Source organism: Bolinopsis microptera, chromosome 9 (assembly GCF_026151205.1).
Source record: "Bolinopsis microptera isolate Bmic1 chromosome 9, MBARI_Bmic_1.0, whole genome shotgun sequence".
Taxonomy (NCBI): Eukaryota; Metazoa; Ctenophora; class Tentaculata; order Lobata; family Bolinopsidae; genus Bolinopsis; species Bolinopsis microptera.
Genome location: NC_087080.1, coordinates 8368199 through 8395975, shown reverse-complemented (window position 1 = coordinate 8395975; position 27777 = coordinate 8368199). Strand labels below are relative to the sequence as shown.

General features: G+C 37.3%; 2 protein-coding genes across 3 annotated transcripts in view; one reads left to right on the top strand and one right to left on the bottom strand.

The window, feature by feature from the left end:
• Nucleotides 1-27777, bottom strand: part of LOC134820849 (vasculin-like protein 1) — a 632099-nt gene that overhangs the window by 310996 nt on the left and 293326 nt on the right. The window lies entirely within an intron of this gene.
• On the top strand, nt 164-15976 carry LOC134820613 (uncharacterized). 2 transcript variants are annotated; one of them, XM_063831115.1, is made up of 5 exons: nt 164-275; nt 677-695; nt 13094-13149; nt 14370-14546; nt 14686-15976. In XM_063831115.1, exons 1-5 carry the CDS (start codon nt 171-173, stop codon nt 14785-14787), a joined length of 459 nt encoding a protein of 152 aa, XP_063687185.1. In that variant the 5' UTR covers nt 164-170; the 3' UTR covers nt 14788-15976. The 2 variants fall into 2 exon arrangements, with proteins under 2 accessions (XP_063687185.1, XP_063687184.1); XM_063831114.1 differs by lacking the exons at nt 13094-13149; nt 14370-14546; nt 14686-15976 and adding exons at nt 8008-8175; nt 8313-8463; nt 8566-9472 and having other exon boundaries at nt 677-751.

Below are 27777 nucleotides of genomic sequence, written 5' to 3'. Positions count from 1 at the left end.
CATGGTAGACTACGTTACACAAGAAGATGAAGATGAACCACCATCTTATGAACAGGGAGCAGATACCCCTCAACAACAACAGTACCCTCAACAAGGGTACCCACCTCAATTTAATTTATTTACTGAGATAAAATAAAATTCTCATAAAATACATCGAAGTAGCGACTATTATGGCAGACTACAGTAAAGATCAGCCACCATCTCATAATGCACAGGGAGCAGATACCCCTCAACAACAACAGCACCCACCTCAACAAGGGTACCCACCTCAACAAGTTTGTCAGATTTGATTTTACATTTTCGTGGTTTTTAAGATATTCATCACCCATTTATGATTTAGTAGAAAGTAGATGTAGATTCTAGGGGGGATGTGTTTTTGAATTTGATTGATCAATGCTGGAAGGTCATTGGTTAATGGTTGTCACATGTCTGGAAAGATATTTTCACCTCCCCACGAGAATCCACATATAAATACCTCTATATAGACCTCGATTATGATACCCCACATTTCTCAATATTGGTCTCACATTTCTCATCCCCAGAAGGATACTTTTGTTAAAAACTTCCATCATTAATGACACAAGTGTATTTGTAACGAATCATTTTCAGTTTATCCTAGAGTTATTAATGTTTATTCTCAATTTCGATTGAATTTGAACTACTTCGATTTCCTCAGGTGTATCCCCCCGCTCAAGGTCAGCCCGGTCAGGGTTATGTTATTCAACAACATCCTCAACCTCAAGTTGTTGTGGTAGGTACATTTTTTTGAAAGTTTTCATTTTATTTTCCCATTTTACTGACACCACGACATTTGAATTTGATTGACGATGTCAATCCGTCGAGATCGTTGCTCTGCGAAGCAGAGCAACGATCGACGACGGATGCGAAGCAAGAATGCTAGTTGCGAAGCAAGAATGCTAGTTGCGAAGCAAGAATGCTAGTTCGCGCGGCGCGTCGAAGCGGCGAAGTCCTCCAACCACGACATCAATTTAAGATGTGTTCCTGCGAAAACCGTGAGAGATATAACATTATGAAACCTTCTTGGCTGGGTCGAATCCGTTTGTGCCTTTTTACCAACATGAAGAAATGATAATTGGCCTAGCAATATTCAATATTAAGAACTTAAGGTCCCAAAATTTGGACCAACATATTATTGTGGTGTTAAAATCGCAAAATAAAGAAATATTGGTGTCTCTTGACACCACCTTAGGTTAAGACGGGTCCCTGCTAGTAATTATAACTGAAATGTCTCATAATTGTTGTACTATAATTATATATTATATAATAATAATCTATAGTCAGTACTCTGGTTTCAATATGATATTCCTGCACTACGGAAAATACTGATGAGTGTAAGTTTTATCTTGATAGCGGTGATATTAAACTTCAATACACTATTGGAATCATCTTCAAAACATTTCCCGAACTCCCTCGCCAGGCACAGTAAAGCAACTTAATCAATAAGGTGACCGGACCGAATCACTACATGACTGAATCCCTAACGGACTGAATGAGAATCACTACCAATCACTATTGGTAGGGATTGAGGTATATTTTAGGACTGAATCACTACCGGACTGAATCACTACCGCTAATATCTAAACCTAACCACTTTGATGTGATCCATACTGAACTTTGCAATAAAGGCATAATTATTCGTATTTCATTAGTTAATTATTTTATTTTTTGTTAATTATTTGACCAAAACCCATAATCATGGGTAGAGTGGACCGCTGTCAGTGTCTCTCTTTCCCAAACAAAAGGAAATGATATTACTTTGATTGACCGTTCTCAAATGCAAAATGATACCGAGAATGAAATCGGTCGCTCGCTTTTCCCATTTATTCACAGCTTACGAATTGTATAATTAAGTTTCGATTGATTACATCGATCAGATGCTGTAAAAATCTCTTTGGGTTGCGTTCGGGTCGATACCTAGTATTTCGGGGTAAGGGACAAGGGTGGTAGTTATTACTTATTGAACAAGCTGAAGTTTATTGAATCTTCATTGCCGAGTTCAGCTGCCTTTGGGTAGTTCTTCTTAATCTATTACAATTGTAAATGAATGGGAAAAGCGAGCGACCGATTTCATTCTCGGTATCATTTTGCATTTGAGAACGGTCAATCAAAGTAATATCATTTCCTTTTGTTTGGGAAAGAGAGACACTGACAGCGGTCCACTCTACCCATGATTATGGGTTTTGGTCAAATATCATCTCTTTTTGATTATAATGTCAGGGTACTTTATAAAGTCGAAATATAAACTGATATCTTCATTAATAAGGAGGAAGTTTCAACGATTTCGAAATTTTTTCCTTTAAAAACATTTCCTTGTGTTTAGGGAAGCATATCGGTCGATCACTAACTGAATATGCCACTTAATACTCAGTCAAGTTGGCATTAAATTCATATATAATGACATTAAACTGTCGTGGCAAAGCAGAATTTGTTGGAAATCACGAATGAGCAAAATTCTCACCTTTCGCACGTGCAAACTTTGAGCGGACGTTACGTGCGCATCCAATATTGAATCGCCGTAAATTTTTGCATGTAATTGTTTTATATATAGTTTGATAAGCATGCAAAGTTCCAAAGTATTTTAAGAAGAACTGTAATCACAACGGCACTCTAAAGTTGACAGAAAATGACGAAAACAGCAATTTTCAGTGATTTTAGCGATTTTCTATAATTTGGGCGTGTCCCCACGTGTGCAACTTTTCGATTTTCAAAATTAAAACTAGCCTAATGCACAATTTATACCTATAGGAAGCAGAACTGAGCTCCACAACCCAAGGCATGGCCCAACACCAGAGAATACTAAATCGCAAAATTGACGTTTTTATAAAATAATTCTTCAAAAAAGCTCAAACTTCAATGACGAATATCTTTATGAAGGAGCAAGCTAGAACAACTTTCCGGTAGATTTTCAGAATGCTTGAACAATTATCTAAGATAAAAATTTCCTCAGATTTTGAATAAAATTACTTCTTAATGGTATAAAATTAATTTTAAAAGTTATCACTTTGTCAAAAATCAAGTTTTAAAAACGGTTAACTTGATGACGTCATCAAGGGGTGTTCATGACGTCAAATAATTTTTTTATTCAATGTAAACTAAAGTGTGAACAATTATTTGCAAGACCTGTGGTCGGAAATGGCTGTATCTTTTATACTTTTGAATCTATGGACACTTAAATACAGGGTACAATTGACTGGCAAAGCGTCTATCCCTGAATATGTATGTATATCTGTATTTTACCAAAACCCATAATCATGGGTAGAGTGGACCGCTGCCAGTGTCTCTCTTTCCCAAACAAAAGGAAATGATATTAATTTGATTGACCGTTCTCAAATGCAAAATGATACCGAGAATGAAATCGGTCGCTCGCTTTTCCCATTCATTCACGGCTTACGAATTGTATAAATTAGTTTCGATTGATTACATCAATCAGATGCTGTAAAAATCTCTTTGGGTTGCGTTCGGGTCGATACCTAGTATTTCGGGGTAAGGGACAAGGGTGGTAGTTATAACTTATTGAATAAGCTGAAGTTTATTGAATCTTTATTGCCGAGTACAGCTGCCTTTTGGCAGTTCTTCTTAATATATTACAATTGTAAATGAATGGGAAAAGCGAGCGACCGATTTCATTCTCGGTATCATTTTGCATTTGAGAACGGTCAATCAAATTAATATCATTTCCTTTTGTTTGGGAAAGAGAGACACTGGCAGCGGTCCACTCTACCCATGATTATGGGTTTTGGTAAAATATCACCTCTTTTTGATTATAATGTCAGGGTACTTTATAAAGTCGAAATATAAACTGATATCTTCATTAATAAGGAGGAAATTTCAACGATTTCGAAATTTTTCCTTTAAAAACATTTCCTTGTGTTTAGGGAAGCATATCGGTCGATCACTGACTGAATATGCCACTTAATACTCATTCAAGTAAGCATTAAATTCATATATAATGACATTAAACTGTCGTGGCAAAGCAGAATTTGTTGGAAATCACGAATGAGCAAAATTCTCACCTTTCGCACGTGCAAACTTTGAGCGGACGTTGCGTGCGCATCCAATATTGAATCGCCGTAAATTTTTGCATGTAATTGTTTTATATATAGTTTAATCAGCATGCAAAGTTTCAAAGTATTTCAAGAAGAACTGTAATCACAACGGCACTCTAAAGTTGACAGAAAATGACGAAAACAGCAATTTTCAGTGATTTTAGCAATTTTCTATCAATTTGGGCGTGTCCCCACGTGTGCAACTTTTCGATTTTCAACTTTAAAACTAGCATAATGCACAATAAAGACCTATATAGGAAGCGGAAATGAGCTCCACAAACCAAGGGATGGCCCAACACCAGAGAATACTAAATCGCAAAATTGACGTTTTTATAAAATAATTCTTCAAAAAAGCACAAACTTCAATGACGAATATCTTTATGAAGGAGCAAGCTAGAAAAACTTTCCGGTAGATTTTCAGAATGCTTGAACAATTATCTAAGATAAAAATTTCCTCAGATTTTGAGTTAAATTACTCCTTAATGGTGTAAAATTAATTTTAAAAGTCATTACTTTGTCAAAAATCAAGTTTTAAAAACGGTAAACTTGATGACGTCATCAAGGGGTGTTTATGACGTCAAATAATTTTTTTATACAATGTAAACTAAAGTGTAAACAATTATTTGCAAGACCTGTGGTCGGAAATGGCTGTATCTTTTATACTTTTGAATCTATGGACACTTAAATACAGATTACAATTGACTGGCAAAGCGTCTATCCCTGATCACAGTGCTGGCAAGCACGAGCGGTGTCTTTATTGGGGGTATACTATGTACCCCCTTTACTATTGTACCCCCTTTACTATTATACCCCCTTTACTATTATAACCCCTTTGATACTCGTCGGAAGCCTCTTTCGTGCACGCGAAGCGTGCACTCCGGCCGCCGCCTCTGGCAGGAGTTTTTCAGGCATTAAGACTCATCGGAAGTCGTTCAGCAGATTTATTTTTAGTTCAAAACATTCTAATTTGATGTCAAAGATGACAGGAATAAAAAATAGTTATGTTGAGATTTTTAAGAAATTTGCATAAAATACTCGCCAGCACTGTTATACGAAATTCGGTAAAAAACCCAAAATCGCCATATTCAGGTGCCTTAAAAACCATGTTAAAATTGAGTTAGAGATCTGAAATTTTTCAGGGCGTCTAGACGTTGACCAAATCGACTGCAAAAAAAGTTTCAGGTTTCAGGAGCATCGGGAAATGGGTTTTCTAGAACCCCTGTTTTACGATAGATTGTCGTGATATATACATATATACATATTCAGGGATAGACGCTTTGCCAGTCAATTGTAGCCTGTATTTAAGTGTCCATAGATTCAAAAGTATAAAAGATACAGCCATTTCCGACCACAGGTCTTGCAAATAATTGTTTATACTTTAGTTTACATTGTGTAAAAAAATTATTTGACGTCATAAACACCCCTTGATGACGTCATCAAGTTAACCGTTTTTAAAACTTGATTTTTGACAAAGTATTAACTTTTAAAATTAATTTTAAACCATTAAGGAGTAATTTTATTCAAAATCTGAGGAAATTTTTACCTTAGATAATTGTTCAAGCATTCTGAAAATCTACCGGAAAGTTTTTCTAGCTTGCTCCTTCATAAAGATATTCGTCATTGAAGTTTGTGCTTTTTTGAAGAATTATTTTATAAAAACGTCAATTTTGCGATTTAGTATTCTCTGGTGTTGGGCTATGCCTTGGGTTGTGGAGCTCAGTTCTGCTTCCTATAGGTATAAATTGTGCATTAGGCTAGTTTTAAAGTTGAAAATCGAAAAGTTGCACACGTGGGGACACGCCCAAATTGATAGAAAATCGCTAAAATCAATGAAAATTGCTGTTTTCGTCATTTTCAGTCGACTTTAGAGTGCCGTTGTGATTACAGTTCTTCTTGAAATACTTTGAAACTTTGCATGCTTATCAAACTATATATAAAACAATTACATGCAAAAATTTACGGCGATTCAATATTGGATGCGCACGCAACGTCCGCTCAAAGTTTGCACGTGCGAAAGGTGAGAATTTTGCTCATTCGTGATTTCCAACAAATTCTGCTTTGCCACGACAGTTTAATGTCATTATATATGAATTTAATGCTTACTTGAATGAGTATTAAGTGGCATATTCAGTCAGTGATCGACCGATATGCTTCCCTAAACACAAGGAAATGTTTTTAAAGGAAAAATTTCGAAATCGTTGAAACTTCCTCCTTATTAATGAAGATATCAGTTTATATTTCGACTTTATAAAGTACCCTGACATTATAATCAAAAAGAGATGATATTTTACCAAAACCCATAATCATGGGTAGAGTGGACCGCTGTCAGTGTCTCTCTTTCCCAAACAAAAGGAAATGATATTAATTTGATTGACCGTTCTCAAATGCAAAATGATACCGAGAATGAAATCGGTCGCTCGCTTTTCCCATTCATTTACAATTGTAATAGATTAAGAAGAACTATCCAAAGGCAGCTGTACTCGGCAATGAAGATTCAATAAACTTCAGCTTGTTCAATAAGTAATAACTACCACCCTTGTCCCTTACCCCGAAATACTAGGTATCGACCCGAACGCAACCCAAAGAGATTTTTACAGCATCTGATTGATGTAATCAATCGAAACTTAATTATACAATTCGTAAGCCGTGAATGAATGGGAAAAGCGAGCGACCGATTTCATTCTCGGTATCATTTTGCATTTGAGAACGGTCAATCAAATTAATATCATTTCCTTTTGTTTGGGAAAGAGAGACACTGACAGCGGTCCACTCTACCCATGATTATGGGTTTTGGTAAAATATATATATATGTATATATCACGACAATCTGTCGTAAAACAGGGGTTCTAGAAAACCCACTTCCCGATGTTCCTGAAACCTGAAACTTTTTTTGCAGTCGATTTGGTCAACGTCTAGACGCCCTGAAAAATTTCAGATCTCTAACTCGATTTTAACATGGTTTTTAAGGCACCTGAATATGGCGATTTTGGGTTTTTTACCGAATTTCGTATAACAGTGCTGGCGAGTATTTTATGCAAATTTCTTAAAAATCTCAACATAACTATTTTTTATTCCTGTCATCTTTGACATCAAATTAGAATGTTTTGAACTAAAAATAAATCTGCTGAACGACTTCCGATGAGTCTTAATGCCTGAAAACTCCTGCCGGAGGCGGCGGCCTTCGGCCGCCGCCTCCGGCCGGAGTGCACGCTTCGCGTGCACGAAAGAGGCTTGTAACGTGTACCAAAGGGGGTATAATAGTAAAGGGGGTATAATAGTAAAGGGGGTATAATAGTAAAGGGGGTACATAGTATACCCACAATAAATGCACCGGTCGTGCTTGCCAGCACTGTGATTATTAGATTTTTCGAGATAATTGACTAAGCAGAAATTTGGTCAAAGAATAATAGATAATATACTGATACAGTAATTTAAATCACACAATAATAAGTAAACATTAAAGCTCGTCTGACTAGTCGTGCCAAGGACTTGGGATCACAGTTGAGCCGGGACGAGGCTTCGAAGGATAGTCCAGCGACAGAGTCTGCAACAATCTGCTTAGTTGAGTTCTCAGTAGTAGCTGTGAGGGTCTTCATTTTAGACTTGGAGCGGTGGGCTGCAATTTCTGCTGGTTGAGATTCGTGGTCATGAGGGGTAGCAGAACAGAAGGTGTCCTGGACAAGGATCAGGCGGGACTTGCACTTGTTGCACTTCCAGTAGGTCTTGTCTTCCCTCTTTCTGTTAAGGTGGTAGAGGTGACCGTCGTAGAGGACGTTGTGGCTGCCTTTCTTTCTGCCAGGAATCAACTCGATGGATGAGGAAGACATAGTGGTATAAGATAAACACAGGCGTTGCGGGTTTATATATTATTCCCGCTAGCTGATTGTTTATTTCTGGTTCTAATATACCGTTACAATAATGACTTTAATGTATAACCTAGGTACAACAAGGAAACCAAGGAATCCCTCCACAAACAAACTGTACCATAGCCTGGATATCGTGTCTGTGTTTCTTTTGGCCGGTTGGACTGGTTGCTGTAGTGAAAGCTCACGAGGCAGAACAGTGTGTTGGACGAGGAGATTTCGAGGGAGCAAGAAGAAGTGGAGAGGTACGTACTTAACTATTTGAAATTTGAATCTAAATTAAGTTCCTTTGGCTAGGATCGATTATTGCTTTCCTTGTATAAAAATGCATTTAACTGTAGAACGGTTGGTGCGCAAACCTTTTCATAAACTATTTTCCCAGGCGGCTAAGAAATGGGCTATTGCTGCAATCATCACACAAGTAGTTCTAGGAGTTGTTCTAGGAGTTGTCGTGGTAATCATCTACGCTATCTCCATCGCTGCTGTTGATTCTGCTATTGATTCCGCTGTGTACGGTTATGATGGAAAGTAGCGTAAGTGTGAAATAGATATTTTGATTTTATATTATCAAGATATTTTGAATATTAATTTAATATACTTAATCTGATTGGTGAATACTTTCTCTCCGTTTTCAGGTGAACACCCAGATAATCAGATCTCTTAACAACTCTCTTTGGAGATGACTACTCCTTACAACCGTCCAAATCACATCAATTCTTTGAGCGGACTTTGGATTGTTGATTCTCGCATGTATATTGTAGGACAGACTAATTAGAAGAATTAATATTTTTATTCTTCTGTTTGCACGATCCCTAATTGCTGGACAGGGGACTGGAGAGTGGCAGGAATTAACAATTTCGTATTGCATGCATCCTGATATTGGTACCAATGTTCGTTTATATAAACATGCTACAAATACAATGTTCTAACAGTAACTGAGTCAAACCTCAGACTAATTGGTCGGTATCCTTTATATTACAGCAAAACTCCAAGCGCGGCGGGGTTTTACTGTATAAAATATAAATTGTCAAATTACGAATCTCGCTCTATCCTTTAAACTTTTAAATGTGGAACCAAGGAGAGCCCACTGAAAATATCTTTACTGTTGCTTGTAATGTTTTAAACTATAATGTGTAATGCACTTTCCAATCTAGTGCAGTATATTTTTTCTGATGACTGGATAACTGCATACAAATTATAATTTGGATTTCACTGTAAACGGGGCTCAAACTCCCAGTTTTATATTGTTGGTGCTATTACGTGACTTTGTGTGAATCGAGATTTATAATGTGTCATTCAATGCATAATAATTGAAATTTAAACCACACAGTTCATGTTCAGAGTATAAAGTATATTAATATTAACGAAGAATTAGAGTTATGATGTTGAGTTACGATATTTTAAAACTTTGAATATGATAAAATATATAATAAATAGTAGAGCAGTAGTTTACATTTAATATACGGTAGCTTTACATTATACTGTAATTAGATGGTACTGACCAGATTTTCATTTAAATAGGTCCGAATATTTATAGATATGTAATTGTAAATGTCGCCATCTTTAATTCAGAAAAGAAAATTTTTACCGTGAAGAAGTCATATCTCTGAAATTATTCGTTTTCATATCGTAAGACTAAGATAGTAAGATGACGCAGTGAAACGATCGGAATTCGGACTACGATGTATGGGGACTTGTCACCCATGGCAACATTAAAATATATATGATACAGAGTCAATATATTGACTCTGTTACATTGTTTCCTGTTAATATAAAACTCCGTTACAAATTGAACTGGGATCTGGCATGCTACACCTTAGATCAATAGAATATGATGAAGTGATGTATAACTAGACTTAAGTAAAAGTCTACTGATTGATTAAAGCTTAATAATGAACTGTGAAAGAGTGGTTAATAGATTAAGAAGAACTAGTATATATACTAGTTCTATATATAGTATTTAGAGGTAAATAGTATAGTGAATATAATGGCGGCGGTCGTGCTTGCCAGCACTGTGATATCGCGTGATTGAGACAGTTTTTTCGCCAATATTTTGCCAGGGGAGCATGATTCAGAATCAGCGTCCGAAGATACATCGATTCAAGTTGGTTTTAACTGTCGGGGGGGGGGGGGGGGGGGGGGGGGCTTTAGAAAAACTTTGAAGATCGAGTGTAGCACCCTTGAGTTATAATCTATAGGGGTCATTCAAAAACGAAAACTCAGACTCAAATTGTGAGATAATCTTAGATTTTGAGATCAAATTCGCTTTTGGTATTCGTAAAGTTAAGTATTTGCTGGGCTGAGTATTTTGTCGCTAGTAAATGCTCAGAGTTGGAACTAGCACTCAAATCGGTATTCATAAAGTTAGTATTTACTCGTCACCCAAAACTAACTCAAGATTGGTATTCATAAAGTTAGCAAATGATCAAAACTCATGCTCAAAATGTGAGAACCGAATTCACATTCTCAAATCATTTTCTCACCTATTGCTCAACGACTTTTAACGTCAATAACTTCCCTTCTAATTGATATTTTCACTTCAAATTTTCAGGGACGACGCCTCACTGCCAGTACAAAAGCTCTAATATATTTTGTTCCGATTGGATGACGTTTTTGCAAATTTTCCCAGAAAAATAAACACGTTAGAGTATAAGCTTCCTTGTAAGTCCAATATAGATGCGACCATTACGGTTAGTTAAAGCTAAAAATGGTGTCCCCACGACATTCAGGAGCCAAGTAACGCAGATCAGTCATCAATTCAAAAAATAGTTATAAAAAACCTCTCTGAAAGCTTTGGCTAGGACTAGCGATAAAAATTGCGTACCGAGATGATTGTAATAGGTTGAACAGTGAAAACAAACGTACACTGCTAATTAAGCTAATATGAAATGCAATTTCCAACCACCATTGATAGTTAACATATAATTGAGCTTACCGTCCGCATCAAGCATCAAATTGATAAAAAATTACCTTTCTATCACTGTCGGTATTGGGTTAGAATAATCTGCTAGGTAATTATTGAACATCGATATGTATTTAATAAAGTTTGAGAAATTGACGGCAAACCACAGTAAAACTACGGTGGGTTTCGGGAAACTACCGTGGATAAAAGAAAACTACAGTAAATCACGGTAAACCACTGTAAAAGGGACGTGAAATTACCTGTAGGGGACACAATATCGCACACGAAACATTCATTATAGATATCAAGAATGATTCTGAATTATCTTCGGAGTCAAGGGTGTTGTCATTTTGCCGCCATTTCAAGATTGCGATATCACAAATTCCATCACAGACATATGCGGTACGTGATGTGCGAATGTCGAATGTACTCGACACAAATTTCCCTCGAAAATGTTTATTTCACATTCCTTCGATACATCGATGTACATCCGAATTTGGGTATTTTCCCATTAACATAAGATGGCAAACAAAAGATCTGAATTAACCTGTCGTGCTTCTTAAAATACTGATTTGAGTATTTTAGTGCTAGTTTGAGAGCATTTTAGTGAGTATTTACTTGAACATGTAAGTCATACTCACGATGAATTCAGCTTGAGTATTAGTTTTTACTGGGCAGTAAATGCTCAAACTTTGTGAATACCGATTTTGAGACTCAGAAAAATCTAAGTAATTACTAGCGAGTATTTACTTAAGAAATACTTAGTTATTATGAATGACCCCTTATATTGAACATTGAACAACCATTACATAACAGTGTTACACATCTCTTAATATAACTTATAGTGCTCTGATACGCACATGGGACACAATTCAGGAATAATAACTCCCACGTGACACAGGGATGACTCCCACGTGTTGCATTTCGTCCCGCTCACAGCAACGCAATACTAGAACGTGTCACAAATATATTTGCACGTGCCGCATTATATATTCTCGTTCCTACAATGCGCACGACTTGTGGGTCATATATCAGTGACCTCATACTCTCTTTGTCACTCCGTTCGCGTTTTTTGTATGTTTGTTGTTGTGTCTTTAGTTACATAAAAACAACTATAGTTGTACCATGTTTAGATTTTTAATTCAGTGATTTAATGAATTGAGCACATGGTCCGTGTTTGTGCGAGATCTTATCAGTAGCGAGTCTTAACTGCAGTATATGTTAGCAGTTCTGAGTTCCGGACTCGATCAGTTAATTATCTGCGCCGGCTAGTTATTTTATAGATACACGTTGTATCGGGAATTGCACTAAAGCAGGTTTTTAGGAAACAAGGGCAGAAATAATGGAATAAATGGTCCATGGAGGGGGTTCTACAAATATGTTCTTTTTTTTAAACGATTCCCGCGAGCAAACATTATTTAATGTTATTAGTTTAAATATAGATTTTTACATCTATAACTGATCCTTAAACTAGGATTGTCAAATCTTAGGGTGCGGTACTCTAAAAGTATAAACGACAATTATAAACAACAAGTGCGTCACAATTACATTTACTTTGCGATTCTGCACTTGCCTAAAATTGCTAAACGTGGGGTGATCAGCTCTAGGGCCAGGGGCTAATCCATGATAAAATTATTTATCGCAATAAAATAAACTTATACAATATTCGTAAAATAGCGATTATTATCATGGTAGACTACGTTAAACATCAAGATGAAGATGAACCACCATCTTATGAACAGGGAGCAGATACCCCTCAACAACAACAGAACCCTCAACAAGGGTACCCACCTCAACAAGGGTACCCTCGACAACAAGGGTACCCTCCTCAACAAGTTTGTCAGATTTTATTTTACATCTTCGTGGTTTTTAAAATACTCATCACCCATTTATAATTTAGTATATAGTAGATGTATATTATAATGGGGATGTGTTTTTTAATTTGATTGATCAATGCTGGAAGGTCATTGGTTAATGGTTGCGCATGTCACCAGTCTGGAAAGATATTTCCACCTCCCCACGAGAATCCACAAGTAAATACCTCTATATAGACCTCGATTATGATATCCCACAGTTGGTCTCACATTTCTCATCCCCAGAAGGATACTTTTGTTAAAAACTAGAACTTCCATCATTAATGACACAAGTGTATTTGTAACGAATCATTTTCAGCTTATCCTGGACTTATTAATGTTTATTCTCAATTTTGACTGAATTTGAACTACTTCGATTTCCTCAGGTGTATCCCCGGCCCGCTCAAGGTCAGCCCGGTCAAGGTTATGTTATTCAACAATATCCTCAACAACAAGTCGTTGTGGTAGGTATATTTTTCACCTTGATTTTTTTTGTGAAACTTGGTTTCGAGATAGCAGTTGACCAACAAGCTAGGACCGGTGACCGAACTTTTGAGGGGGTCCCGGACCTCAACCGCCAAAAGGTGCCACGGGGCAGCCGGCAGCCACGCCTATATTTGGTCCAAATTAGGCCCAATTTAGCCAAATACCCTGAACATGCCCAAAACCCAGATTTTTAGGTGCTCTTTAGGTGGTCCCCTGAACTCGTATATGAATTTTCATCAAGATTGGTCAAAAAATGACTGAGTTATGAGCCAAAAACCATACGACCATATTTGGGCATAAGCACCAAATTTGATTGATTTTGGCCCATCAATTGGTCAAATATCAATATTTTTGAATGAAACAACTTATTATGGAAGGTAAGCCTATACAACACATTCTCTATGATTATAAGCTCAGTATCTACCTAACTGTGGACAAAAAATGACTGAATTATGAGCCAAAAGCCATTATATGACCATATTTGGGCATATGCACCAAATTTGATCGATTTCTACCCATAAATGTCTGGCAAATTTCAGAATTTGGCCGCAAAATTTTTTTAAAGGCCTAATTCAAAATTCCATTTTAAAACTTAAGGTCGAAATGTAATTCTACGTTGACTCTGAAAATTTCATATAAAAACATTGAAACCCTATTGAGTTCTATTGTTTTGAGTGAAATGAGTTTCGCAAATATCGCGAACTGAGATATGGGCGATTTTGTTCATTTTTTGCGATTATGTGAACACAGAATCCACAGTTAGGTAGATACTGAGCTTACAATCATAGAGAATGTGTAGTATAGGCTTAGTGCTTACCTTCCATAAAAAGTTGATTTCATTTAAAAATATTGATAAGACGGGTCCCTGCTAGTAATTATACCTGAAATGTCTCATAATTGTTGTACTATTCAAGGGGACTTAGCAATCTATAGTCAGTACTCTGGTTTCAATGTGATATTCCTGCACTACGGTAAATACTGCTGAGTGTAAGTTTTATCTTGATAGCGGTGATATTAAACTTCAATACACTATTGAAATCATCTTCAAAACATTTCCCAAACTCCCTCGCCAGGCACAGTAAAGCAACTTAATTAATAAAAACTAAAACTGTTGTTATATAACTTGAATCGTGTATAATAGCGACTTAATAACAAACTAAATAGTTATTCTCTAACCTAAACGTAATGTGTAACGTAGGTACAACAAGGATACCAAGCATACCAAGGATTCCCTCCAAAAACGAACATAATCTTAGCCCGGATAGCAGCCCTGTGTTTCTTCTGGCCGATTGGACTGGTTGCTGTACTGAAAGCTCGCGAGGCACAACGGTGTGTTCGACGCGGAGATTACGAGGGAGGAAGAAGAATTGGAGAGGTACGTTCTTAACTATTTGAAATTTGAATCTGAATTTAGTTCCTTTTGCTAGGATAATTATTGCTTTCCTTGTATAAAAATGTATTTTACCGTAGGATTACGATCGGTGCGGAAACCTTTTCATATACCATTTTCCCAGGAGGCTAGGAAATTGGCTATTGCTGCAATCATCACACAATTAGTTCTAATAGTTGCCGGGGGAATCATCTACTTCGTTGCTATGGTTGCAGGATCAGCGTAAAGTTCCACTGTGTACAGTTATGATGGAAAGTAACGTAATTGTGAAATAGATATTTTTATTTTATATTATCATGATATTTTGAATATTAATTTAATATACTTAATCTGATTGGTGAATACTTTCTCTCGTGTGATTTTTCCCGTTTCCAGGTAAACACCCAGATTATCAGATTTCTTAACCGTAGATCAGCCAACTCTCTTTAGGGATGACTACTCCTTACAGCCGTCCAAATCACATCGATTCTTTGAGCGGACTATGGATTGTTGATTCGTAAATTGTAAATTGTAGGACAGACTAATTAGAAGAATTATTATCGTTATTCTTCTGTTTGCACGATCCCTAATTGCTGAATGGGAGAGTGGCAGGAGTTAACAATTTCGTATTGCATACATCCTGATATATTGGTACCACTGTTATATAAACATGGAATGCTACAAATACAATGTTCTAAGCAGTAACTGAGTCAAACATTAAGACTAATTGGTCGGTATCTTTTATACAGCAAAACTCCAAAGAGAGCCCACTGAAAATAACTTTACTGTTGGTTGTAATGTTTTAAACTGTAATGTGTAATGCACTTTCCAATCTAGTGCTGTATATTTTTTTGATGACTGGATGACTGCATACAAATTATAATTTAGATTTCACTGTAAACGGGGCTCAAACTCCCAGTTTTATATTGTTGGTGTTATCACGTTACTTTGTGTGAATCGAGATTTATAATGTCTCATTTAATGCATAATGATTGAAATTTAAACCACACGGTCCATCATCATGTTTAGAGTATAAAGTATATTAATATTAACGAAGATTTAGAGTTATGGTGTTTAGTTACGATATTTTAAAACTTTGAATACGATAAAATATATAATAAATAGTAAAACAGTAGTTTACATTTAATATACGGCAGTTTTACATTATAATTTAATTATGTGGTACTAACCAGACCTAATATGTTTACCAGATTTTCATTTAAATAGGTCCGAATATTTATAGATATGTAAATGTCGCCATCTTTAATTCAGAAAATAAAACTTTTACCGTGAAGGAGTCATATCTCTGAAATTATTCGTTTTCATATCATAAACTGCGTGCTGTTTATATATTATGACGCAGTGAAACTATCGGACTACGATGTATGGGGACTTGCCACCCCGTGGCAACATTAAAATATATTGACTCTGTTACATTGTTTCCTGTTAATATAAAACTCCGTTACAAATTGAACTGAGATCTGGCAATACTACACCTTAGATCAATAAAATATGATAAAGTAATGTATAACTAGACTTAACTCTTAAGTAAAAGTCTGATAGAATATAGAAAATAAAATAGTCTACTGCTTGAAAGCTTAATAATGAACCGCACGTGAAAGATTGATGTCTAAATCAAGAAATTTTGTAGACAAATTGCTAGAGTTTGTAACTACGATCTTCAACTCAGGGTAAATATCCTTGCACGTATTATATCGACAGTCTTATGACTGATATTGGGGGTAGTAAAATCACCCATATTTCGACTAGCATGTTTCAATGTGTAAGCCGCAGGGTTCTCGTTTTTAACTTGCAATGCAATGTAATCATGCTCGTACCAGTATAGAAATAGGTCGGCGACCTGGGAAGCACAATCACATCCCATAGGGATACCAATTACCTGTCTGTAAATCACACCTCGAAATTTAACATAAATATTATCCATAAAGAATTTAAACATATCTATCAGATCACTGCATGTAAAAAACCACTTAGTCTTGTTAACTCCCGACCATCTTGTCTGAAACTGGTCGTTGAGTTTGATAAAATCAAGCTTCTTTAGTAGATATAATATAGTAACAGTTCTCGTCACTTAATCAAATAAGTAACGGTCCCCGTTGTGCAAGTGCTGTGGGTAACTCGAGTACGTTCAGTGTTAAATTTTGTACAGTTCCCCAGGTTTATGAAAGTGCTGTGGGCGTACATGGGTAAGTTGAGTACGTACAGTGCTAAATTTTGGACAGTTTCCCAGGTTTATGATATAACTATTTATTTTGTTAAAAATGTGTTTTAAGAATTGTTTAGAATCTGAAACTGAAAGCTAGATTATAAACGGTTCAAAATTATGTCATGAAATGAGCCAAATGACATCCAGGTGTTCACCAAGAATTCATAGATCTTATCTAATCACTGTAGGTTTACCATTGAAAGCACAGGTCCTAGGCCGTTAATATTTCAATCCCAAGAACTGAAAGCTAAATTATAAACGGTTCAAAATTATCTCATTAAATGAGCCAAATGACATGATATAGGTGTTCACCAAGAATTCAATGTTAGATAGATCATAGAACTTATCCAACCACTGTATACCATTGAAAGCACGGGTCCTAAGCCGTTGATATTTTAATCATCATTTACCAACTTACAAGCCTTCCAGGTGTTCATCGAACGAGTGATATCATAAATCTTCTCCAATCAGCGTATACGAGCGAAATCACGTGAACCAACGCCCTAAAACAGCTCTGAACAGGTGGCATGTAAATAATGATAATAACGTGGCAGATAAACTATATTTCATAGTGACATGCACTAGATTTTAGTATAAATAGTGTCCTCTTTTTCAAACAGCCTCATTTTCAATGGAGCTACCACAGCTCCGGAACTCTTTTGAGATCCACTCACCCCCTCCCCCCCTCCCTCCCTCATCCTAGTTTGTGTTTACAAAACTCAAAAATATTCTAAAAATTGCTGTGGTATGGCTGATGCTGACGGTTCGTTTAGCGGGATCTGAGCCTATCTCCAGTGCCATGAGTCAGCTTTATCACAGATTGGGGTTGGCTCTCAAGAAAAGACGGAATCAGGAGAGTATTCTCTCCAACCTTGTCAAATGTATGTGGGGACTCCCACTAAAATGAGTTATGTGACGCACAGTTGGGGACTAAAACACCCCGGATCTCAATGATCGCTCTTTATTCTATAATGAGCTGCTGATCTTAGAGATCCACTCACCCCCTCCCTTTATCCCTCCCTCATCTTAGTTTGCGTTTACAAAACTCAAAAATATTTAAAATTGCTGTGGTATGGCTGATGCTGACGGTTCGTTTAGCGAGATCTAAGCCTATCTACAGTGCCATGAGTCAGTTATATCACAAATTTGGGGTTGGCTCTCAAGAAAAGACGGAATCAGGAGAGCATTCTCTCCACTCTTGTTAAGTATATGTGGGGACTCCCACTAAAATGTGTTATGTAAACGGCTTAGTGACTCAGTTGGTAAATCGGCCTGGCATTTCTCGAGGTACCAGGTTCGATTCCCGACTCTGTCACTAGCCGTGGGGTGAGCGTCATCGACGCTCAGCTAAGGATCCTGAGTGGTCTATGCAGCCCCCCGGTCCACTCAGCCTAATACTCGAGAAATCGGGTGTGAGGGTTAAATGAGGAGCTGCCCATTGCAGCAAAGTCTTGGGCGAAGAAAGTATGGCACACGCTTACCTTAAATGTCTGAAATAAAATAGGTGTTGAGCGAACGTACACTGTACAGTGATGATTTTAGAGACTTTTTCTATGTCCATTTGTAATTGTACACTATGTGCTAGCTTCACTCTCTATCAGAGTAAAAGTCTATAAGGATAAAACTCTGATAATTATAGTTCACTGTAGAGTTAGATTTCCTGAAGAATATCTAGGTATACTAAGTCGAGAAAACGATCTTAAAATTTATTCCGCTTTTATTTTTATTCCCACTCTCGATTCTTTGCTAGCAGTCCGGTTAATTTAGTACCTTTAGTGGGTCTCATTTAATCATTAGCTCTAATTAAAGAACCTCTCACCCTCTCAGAAAACGCCGTTTGGAGATATTCCTTATTACGCTCTAAGTTATTAATTTTCCTTGTGTTTGAATCCTATCACTTTTTAACTGTTTTTAGTCTTTGTTATTTTCGGCTGATTTCTGCACTTTTACACTGGGTCATCATTCATAATTTCTGGGATTGAGACGACTTACATCAGCATTTAAGGAAGAGTTTGCTTGTCTGACTTACTTCATTAGACACTTCTGGTCAAGAACTGAACAAGAACCACATTCGAAAACTGGAACATCTGAATGACTCCGCAACCCAGGAATCAACTACTCAGTTATTATCGCTCAATAATCGGTTTGGTATCGACGTTACATACTTTATTATTTTTTAAAAAAAGCTGATTTTAGAAACCAGGGAATTAAAATTACCCTCCTAAGGCTAACTTTAAATCGCTGATTTTATTTATATATATCACTTTTTTTGTTCTTTCTTTTCCTTCAAAACATTCCAGTACATTGTGCAGAAAGTTGGAGATGAAGCCGTAGTACGTACATGTAGCATTGCACTGGATCGAACTTGCAGAGTGTGGTTTCCTCCAGTCTGCGCCGCGCGCTTATATAAACATACGCGGCGCAGATCGACTGGAGGAGATTGCACTGTGTAGGCTCCGGTGTAATGTGATATGTATGTACTACGGCTTTACAAATTTTGGAAGCATGTAGGGATATATATCTGATACCAATCGTTTATACTAAAAATACTCTAGCACAATTGTAACTGCAGTTTTACAGAACTCTAAATGCTTAATGAACACTCTTGCAGGTACCACCCGTATTCACACTCAGACCTGAGTTTAGTCATTTTCCGATACGAGATTGGGGACGGGTTCTATAAACAAACAAACAAACAAGTCGAGAAAACAAACAAGTGATACACAGTGTTTGATGATGAAGCTAAACAAATATCTAGTATACATCACAAAATAAACTGTAATATTTCACAAACGTTAGATTAATAGAAAAATGATCGCTTAATTTATAATCTAAATCCATCAAGTCTTTGAATCAAATATCTAGCTTTTGCAAGAGAACAGTTTCTGTAACGATGTAATTTAAAACAGTTCGGATTATCGAGTTGTGTTGGGTAGTTGAAGTCAATCAGAGAATAAACATCGATAACTTTACTATCTGGTAGGTTTGTAGCAAAGAAACAACGTTCAATTTCTCCTGCGCAGTAAATTCTACAATACTGTATCTCTTCAAGTATTTTAGGATATACCGCTGCAGGGAGACAACAACTCTCGTTATCGGTTGGTGAAAAGCCATTCAAATGTCGCTGAGAGAACTTTGCTATTTTCATCTCATCTGGATTCAGGTACATGTTCTCTGGATTCTTGAATTGAAAAATGCTGCTCCTGCTCATTGGGAAATATGAGAGTGAGTTCTCTGACTATAAATCCTCCATTCTGAGTAGTGAAACCCTCGATAGCTGCGATAACGAATTCAAAGTTCATATTTTAGAAATGACACAATTTATCCACGACAGAGCTTTTATTGAATGTGACATGTGATAATCATGTGACAGGGAGCTCATTACTAGGATTAACATGTCTTGAGCGACTGGGGAAGTATCGGCGCAAATTCATGAGGCGATATCCGATGTTCCGTTCAGATTCTTGCAGCCCCATCTTTTTTCACTTTCTTAAAAGCTCTGTCTATGAATGAATGGTTGAATTCGTTAATGTATCGTCCGTAGAATACAATTTCTGCAGAACACATTTGTAACCACAGACGAGCAGCGTTGATATAATTATTTTTGTCTTTCGAATGGTTATCACTATGAGGTAAAAGCTCCTGTACCTGATCGTAATAAACTTCGATATCCGTTAACATGGGTCCTCTTACTTCCTCAAAGTGAATTTGCAGCTTCTCTAAAAGTCCACGTTGATGACAAATGTGTAACAGAGGGCTCTTTATTTTTGATTCACACGCTGAGCACTTGAGAGCAGACATTTGTTCACATTGTCGAGCAATCTGCTCAGCAAGAAATCCCAAGTATACATCATGAAAATAATTCATAGCTACAGATTCTAAAGTGTTGATCAAGAAATGAGCACTGTTAACAGATTCATCTGTTTTTAAAACTCATAGTCATAAATGTAATAGACGAGATTTTGATATAAAATTGAGTCGATATTGCTACAGTTTGCAAATAGATGTTCTTGAACAACAGTTAACTTACAGTTGTGGTATAGGTCCAGGTAACAACATGGCTGAGTGTCCAAGAAAACACGCTTGAAAAATGATTCCATAATAAATTCATAAACATATTTTCCAGGGCAAATATGTCTTATGCTGCTTTTTTGCAAACAGTATCGGCAAAGCTTGTTCTTTTTGGTGTTGGCATTGTGATGTTGTGTGTAGTTTCTTGTGTTCACGACTTTGATCTTTGCACTTTGAGCATCTGCATCCATTTTTTGAGTAGAATCCATACATTGACAACACAATGAGAGAAGCAGCAAAGTCCATTATGAATTTTAAGAAATGAAGCTGTTTCCCACTTCTCCTGCTTATATATCCATTTTTATTTGAATCTCAGAAACAATTAAAACACAACTCTACTGAATAGACTTGTAAAATTCATACACAATCTTATCATTTTTTTCAAAATCTTTGGTATATTCATTTAAAAAATCCTCATAATCTAAACCCAAAGATTTAACATAAAGAAAATGAATACAGAAAAAGCCACATGCAACGCTATTCCATCCTTGTACTCTAGTCGTACTATAAGTTATTTGTTCAAATGGTTCAACAATGTCTCTATAATGTTTTGGTAGGGTAGCATCCTCCCAATCACGTCCAAAGCTGTCAAAGAATGAGATCTTTTCTCCTTCAACAAACCATGCATTCCAGTGCTGTCCCGTTTTATCGTGTTCATCAGTATTTGTAATAAAAGCGTATGTTTTCTTTTTGGTTCTTAGAGCAATACATGAGGGGTAGGTTCCAATATAATATTTTTTAGCCACACTGTTTTCTTCAAGGATTCTGTTTATTTCCAATGTTGATAGAGGCTTCATATCACAAGTAGAAACAACACTGACAAGTATATGCAAGAAATGATAGACTGTTGAATCTCTAGCTGCTTTTATTACTCGATTATTCTGACCATACGATCGGCATCAATTTGAAGTTGACGGTCAAAGACTGCATATACTATGAGAATTAGATCCTCTGGTATATCCTCAATTCCCAGATCAATTTCAAGGTAGGTCGATGCTTTCTCTTGGAGATTTAAATGTCTCTCTGTCAAGCTGCTTCTGTCAGCACCAAAACTCATTCCAACCATAAAGTTCAGATGAAAGTTTGTGCTATCAATCAGACAATTTCCCTTTGAGTCCTTTCCAATGGTGCGATAAAGCTGTCTAAAATATTCTCCAGAGTCACTATATACATAATTGTGATCCCCAAGCTTATCGATAGAACCCACCTCCAGTGGGTCATTAAAGTAGGGCACACCATTGCGGTAAAATTGGAATTTCTTGAATCCATGGAATATAAATGGATTTGTGTTTGACCGTCCATCAAAATCTCTGCTCCGTTGTAGTGTAAAAAATGCATATGGAGGAAGAGTGTCAGAGAAAACATCAGACATTCTGATAATTTTACTGCTCTGTGTTACAGGTCTGATTATTATTTCAGGCCTTGAAATGAAATATGGAATAGGCTCTTTCTGAAGTCTCTCTTCAATGAGACTGTGTATTTCATCTCGTACTCTGTAGTATGTTGCGAGTATGTAGCAATCTTCAAGCACAATACTATAGCCATGACTATCATCACCACAAAGAAGCAAAAACTCATCTTTGTTTTTTGTTAAACTTAACCGTAACTTCATATTGGTCGGAAGACACTTCAGAGTATTAAGCAGAGGGCATTGGAATTTAGAATTCAGAGTAAGACTCTGTCCTCGATTGACTAGAGTACTGCGTTTGCTTGCAGCAGGGTTCACATCAGTTGGAATCCAATTATTTACTGTGTTGGATATAAAATCCTCCAAAGCCAACTCCAAATTATTGCCAGACAATCCCGAAGAAGCTAACACAGTTCTTTGCGCTTTTACCAACAAAGCTTTTGGAAGGGATGCAGCACTCCAATAGGCTTCTTTTTTCTTCTCCTTTTCTCCCTCTCCGTTATCCTCCGATTCTTCAAATACCATGTTATCCAATACTGCATTCTTATGACTTTCATCCCACTTCCAAAACAATCGTAAGTCTTCTTCAGACTTTTTAGACACCCCCTCATCCATTAGAAACGCTTCATTATACAAAAGAAAATCTTCCCGATTTTTTTCCGAATTAAGAGCGGTGTTGAAAAATGTTTGATAGGCATATGCATTCTTCATACTCTGACATAGCTCCGTACGATCAGAACAGATTACAGATACTTCACCCCAGAGACTGTTTGCGAGATTATTTATTAGCGATTTTTTATTAGCGATTGGTTTTGAGGCCTTGGCTATTCCTTTTATACCACTGCTTATCAGGGGTAAAGCTTGTTTCATGAGGGCGCCGAACCAATTTCCCAACCCCTCGCCTTGCATTCCGTAAATGTAGCGATCCATTTCAACAGCACCACCCTTTTGCACGAATACAGAGCGATATGCTCCACTTTTTAGAGTTTCTGGTTTGAAAATTTCCATGGTTGTAAACTGTGTAGAAGTATCAAGATCTGATTTTATCACCTTTTATAGCTCGGATGCTGAGCGAAATAACAGTCTTGAAATTTGGGTTGAACTTGATGAACTGTCCTTTTATATCTCGAAGCTCAATCAAAATTGTCGAAAATTGCTTTATGTTGATTGGTACATAGTTTGGGTGTGTTGGTTCATAGAGTGACCACTGAGGCGCAGTTTTAATCGGTACCAAACCCAGGTTTCGAGACAATCTACCATTAATGTAGGAATTCTCAATAATGTTTGCATAAACAAATCCAGGAAAATCGCTGCAGTGAAAGTTGCTATCATTTATCGTAAATCGCTCTGAATATTGATCTTCATGCACACCCATTAGCATCCAAGGAGTGTTCTTTACCCCCTCGATAACCATGTATAGATTAGTGATTTCGATATTGATAATACCATATTGCTTGTCTATAGTGGCAATCATTCCATCTCTTTTCTTTGCAAGTCGTAGCTTTTCTCTTATCAAGTTGGAAATCACCCAACACAATGTAAATACTGAGCTGTAGCTTCCTTCAGGAACAATTACCATTGAAGGTTCAGGTAATTGCAAATCCGTCAATGTACTCGACATTGCGCTAGGAATTAGAGTCTCAGATTTCCCCTTTTTATGTTTCAATGCCTCCATAGAGAGCTCACGAGATGTATAATAAAAATAAACTTTATTATTTCCATCGTGAATGTTGTACACCTCACCATGGTATAAAGAAGTTAAAGCCATTTCACAGTCCTCAGTAAGTTTGACAGGCTCAACTTGCGAAATAAAGCGTGATGGATTTCCATCTTGGCCTCCAATAATAACAATCTTGCGTATGTTCTCCATCTTATTCATTGGATGCAGAAAAATTTCTTTGCTTTTATAGACAATTGATACTCGGGTGTTTAAAACGTAATACCATTTTTACGAAGTAAACAATACATTTCTTCATAACATTTGGAAAACTCACCATTGCAACAATCTAAAACAAAATCATCAAATTTAGCGTCCATTACTCTACTTCCCACCGTTACCAATCCATCCTTGTTCCGTACAATGTTGGCTTTGGCAATTTTCATCATAAGTTTGTCCAAAATCTTCTTTGACTCTGCATTATGCACATTGTCTAATCGTTGTTAAAGACTGTAGTGGTATTAAAATGACTCCGGGTTCGAGCTAACCTCATCAATACGCTAGGGAGGGAGCCGTACTAGGATAATTGATACGATGCTCATACGTAGTGCGATTATTAATGCTCACGTCTAGATACTTTAGTGATTAAGATTTACTTAGGACTGTAACCTTGAGATTAGTATTTGTGACATCATTTAATTACTTATACTTGATTCTAAGCCATGAGCCAAACGGCCATTCCTAATTCTAAGGGTTACAAAATAAAGACACTTAAATTGTTGGCTAAAGTAACACATAGAATAAATACGGTAGACACTCTTAGTTACAGAGAGAGTGGACTACAATGAATAGCATATATCAATATCTTTCCTAACTAATAACTAACTTATAATGAACTTCCTAACTTATAACTTACTTTCCTAACTTAACTAATTTATCTACTAAGAGTTAAGACAGTCACTCATATGAGAGCTGGCAATACACATCGGGATTGTGGTGCTGAACTCTGCCATATTCTTTGCATCAAAAGATATATATAGTCGCGTGGGTGATCATGTGACCCACGTGCTTGAATGATCATGTGACAATGATTTCATGTACTTGAAGCGACTGACAAGGTACGTGATAAATTGATAGTGGTAATATCTTGCAGCTCTCCGCGTCGAAGAGACTGCTCGATCGCCTGTACCAGGGCTGTCAATGTCCGTGAGGTAGTTGAGCCGCTTCAGTTGTGATTAGAAGATAAGGATAAGATTCGATTTTGATAGTTACTTAGTAACAGCCGTTACCAGCTGTCACACAATGGTAGAACTATAGGGTGCATTTATAGGGTGCATTTGTAGGGGCTATAGTGAGCGAGAAGCTATACATGTGTGAGGTGATAACCAATTTCAATAAGTATGGTTGAGTGCACTAATGTTCACTTGTCACGCCGTGTTGCATTTTAAAGAGCTTGACGGGCCGCCCCATTGGAAGAGCTCCTATGCGGGCAAGAGATAATGCCTAGATGACACATTGACTATCTTGCGGGTGACCTGACAACTATGGATGAATCCGTGTGGCATGTCATTTAATGTTGATACCGTAATCTTTCAGCAGAGTTCACCAACGTACCCAAGATAAAAGTTAAACTTAGTTATGGTAAATAAGGAATATAAATGAAGGTCCTTAAATCGCCTCGACTCAGGGAATATCATCCATACCATTACACTACAACTGGTGAATAAGAACTAAATGAAATCCACCATGTTCGCCTTGACACAGCGAAACCCATCTATAACATCACCGGTCTGATTTAAAATATCGTCCCGATGTAGAAACTACTCATAATTTAAAGTGTAATAATTTAATGGTAACCTTAATCACGGCCCTGTCTAATATACACGCCATATTTCTGATCATTGTTCTGGAAAAGTTTTTAGTTCTTCGCAAATGCCTAGTATAACTATAAGACGGTAACTTTTTCTTTTTAGTTCTTCTGCGATTAGGATAACGTCGTCCATTTAGTGTCGGGAGCTCCAGAAGGAAATCGGAAAAGGTGCTGTCCACAGTCCAGGAAGTTTTTCCAGCACTACGTTGATCAGTGCATTGTCAGTGTTCGAACTTATCTTATCGTCTGGCTCTGAGGAACTTTAGGTGTTAGCGTTGCTGTCGCCTCGACAGACTTGAGAAAAATTACTTAACTAATGTAATTAATACCCATTGTTTTACAAGTGAGAAGGCAACAACATCTTTAAACATCTCAACAAATCTAAACAACAAGCGGAGGGTTGATTAAGCGATCTAAGTTAATTTTCCCCGTTAAATTATATGCGTTAAGAGGAATCAAAATAAACGTACGACCGTTGAACTTGAATGTATCAAGTTCAACTATAATCGTACAGGTTTCGAAACAAAACGGGGGAAAAACACAACCACCTAATCAGAATCTTACACTGCTGCTTCGGAACGATACAAGTTTTCAACGGTGGAAGAGAATGGACAGTCTTTTGTCAGAAAAATGCGCAAACAGTGTAAAAGTAAAACAGTATTATAGTAGAGGACGTCAACCTGGAGGACATGATAAAGATTGGCTATAAAGATATGCTTGCTAAACCTATACTAATCACTAGGTAACACGACATCTGTCCGACAGCGATATCTGCCCGAAAGCACTATAGAGTATAGTTTCTCGAACGAACATATAAATTGGGCTGAAATGTATAAATGCTAAAAGCGTGGATCAGTGATACAGTACAACTACAGAGGACAACTTTCAAAACAAGAGTTTTATGGCCTCCGGCCAAAGTCTCAATAACATCACCTCCACCTAGTAATAATGAAATGTGAAGTGTGAAACAATAAAAATTTTTAAGAGTGTAAATTACCTATATAACTGTCTCCCAAATACAGATAACGTCCGAACTCTCATAACATACTCTTTCATATACTGATAACTATAACTATAAGTGTCCAAGAGACCCGAATTACTTCTTACACGGCTACAGATCTTCCCGTCCCGGATATATGGGTCTCTTTAGCGCTCTTCTACTTCAGGTCAGCGACCATATGCTTCCTCGTTGCTCTCGCTGTCCCAATTATGGTAGCCGCTGTTACTGGAGTTATCGGGGTAATAACCGTGACGCTCTTGTTCTCTCAATCCCGGCGTTATTCTTGACCCTTGATAATGATAGCAACCTTCGCTGTCACTGTCAGGGGGTGTTCTCGAGGAGTTGTTGGCCATGGTGGAGACCTGCGCGGATAGTCCGCGCAGCATCCCCACCACGGTCTCCATACTTGTAGTCTGATAATCCCTCCGATCTTTCTTTTCTGTTGACAGTGGTTGAGTTCCTGCTGGGTCGGTAACTGTGGCGTTCACATTTAACAGGCTATAATCCGCACCGGGGATGACTTTACACGCTTCTAGCGTGACCGCCAGCTGCAGTATATCCTCATTTGCCATCATTGGGTGTTCCCGCAATCTGCTCGATATCTGCAAATCCCTGAGTTTGTAAATGAAGTTTTCCCGCAATGCATTTGCCGCGACTGCTTCATTATCGTAGCTTTTTCTGGCCAGCTGGTAGAGGTTTTGGTAAAAGGTTCGAACTGGCTCATCTTTTTCCTGCCGGCGTGTCCGTAGTTCCTTGATGAACCGTTCTCTATTAGCCAGAGCTACCCCTGTTTCCCTTCGCAGAATTTCTACCAGTTCTTCGAAGGTGATGTTGTCATTGTCCAGGTGTCTTTCAATAGCAAGAATCGTTGCGTCATCGAGCAACGACAGTAAGGCATTGACTCTATCATTTCCCCGAATCCCGGCCGCTTGCATATAGCTGCGGAAACGTCGCAGAAACATGTCTATGTCATTATTTTGGGTATATCTGGGGGGCATCCTCAT

Excerpts from the sequence above, each read along its gene's own strand:
- LOC134820613 (XM_063831114.1), top strand. The coding sequence starts at position 171 with ATGGCAGACTACAGTAAAGATCAGCCACCATCTCATAATGCACAGGGA. Across the intron at positions 752-8,007 it reads CTCAACCTCAAGTTGTTGTG|GTACAACAAGGAAACCAAGG; the intron begins GTAGGTACATTT and ends TGTATAACCTAG. Across the intron at positions 8,176-8,312 it reads GAGCAAGAAGAAGTGGAGAG|GCGGCTAAGAAATGGGCTAT; the intron begins GTACGTACTTAA and ends CTATTTTCCCAG.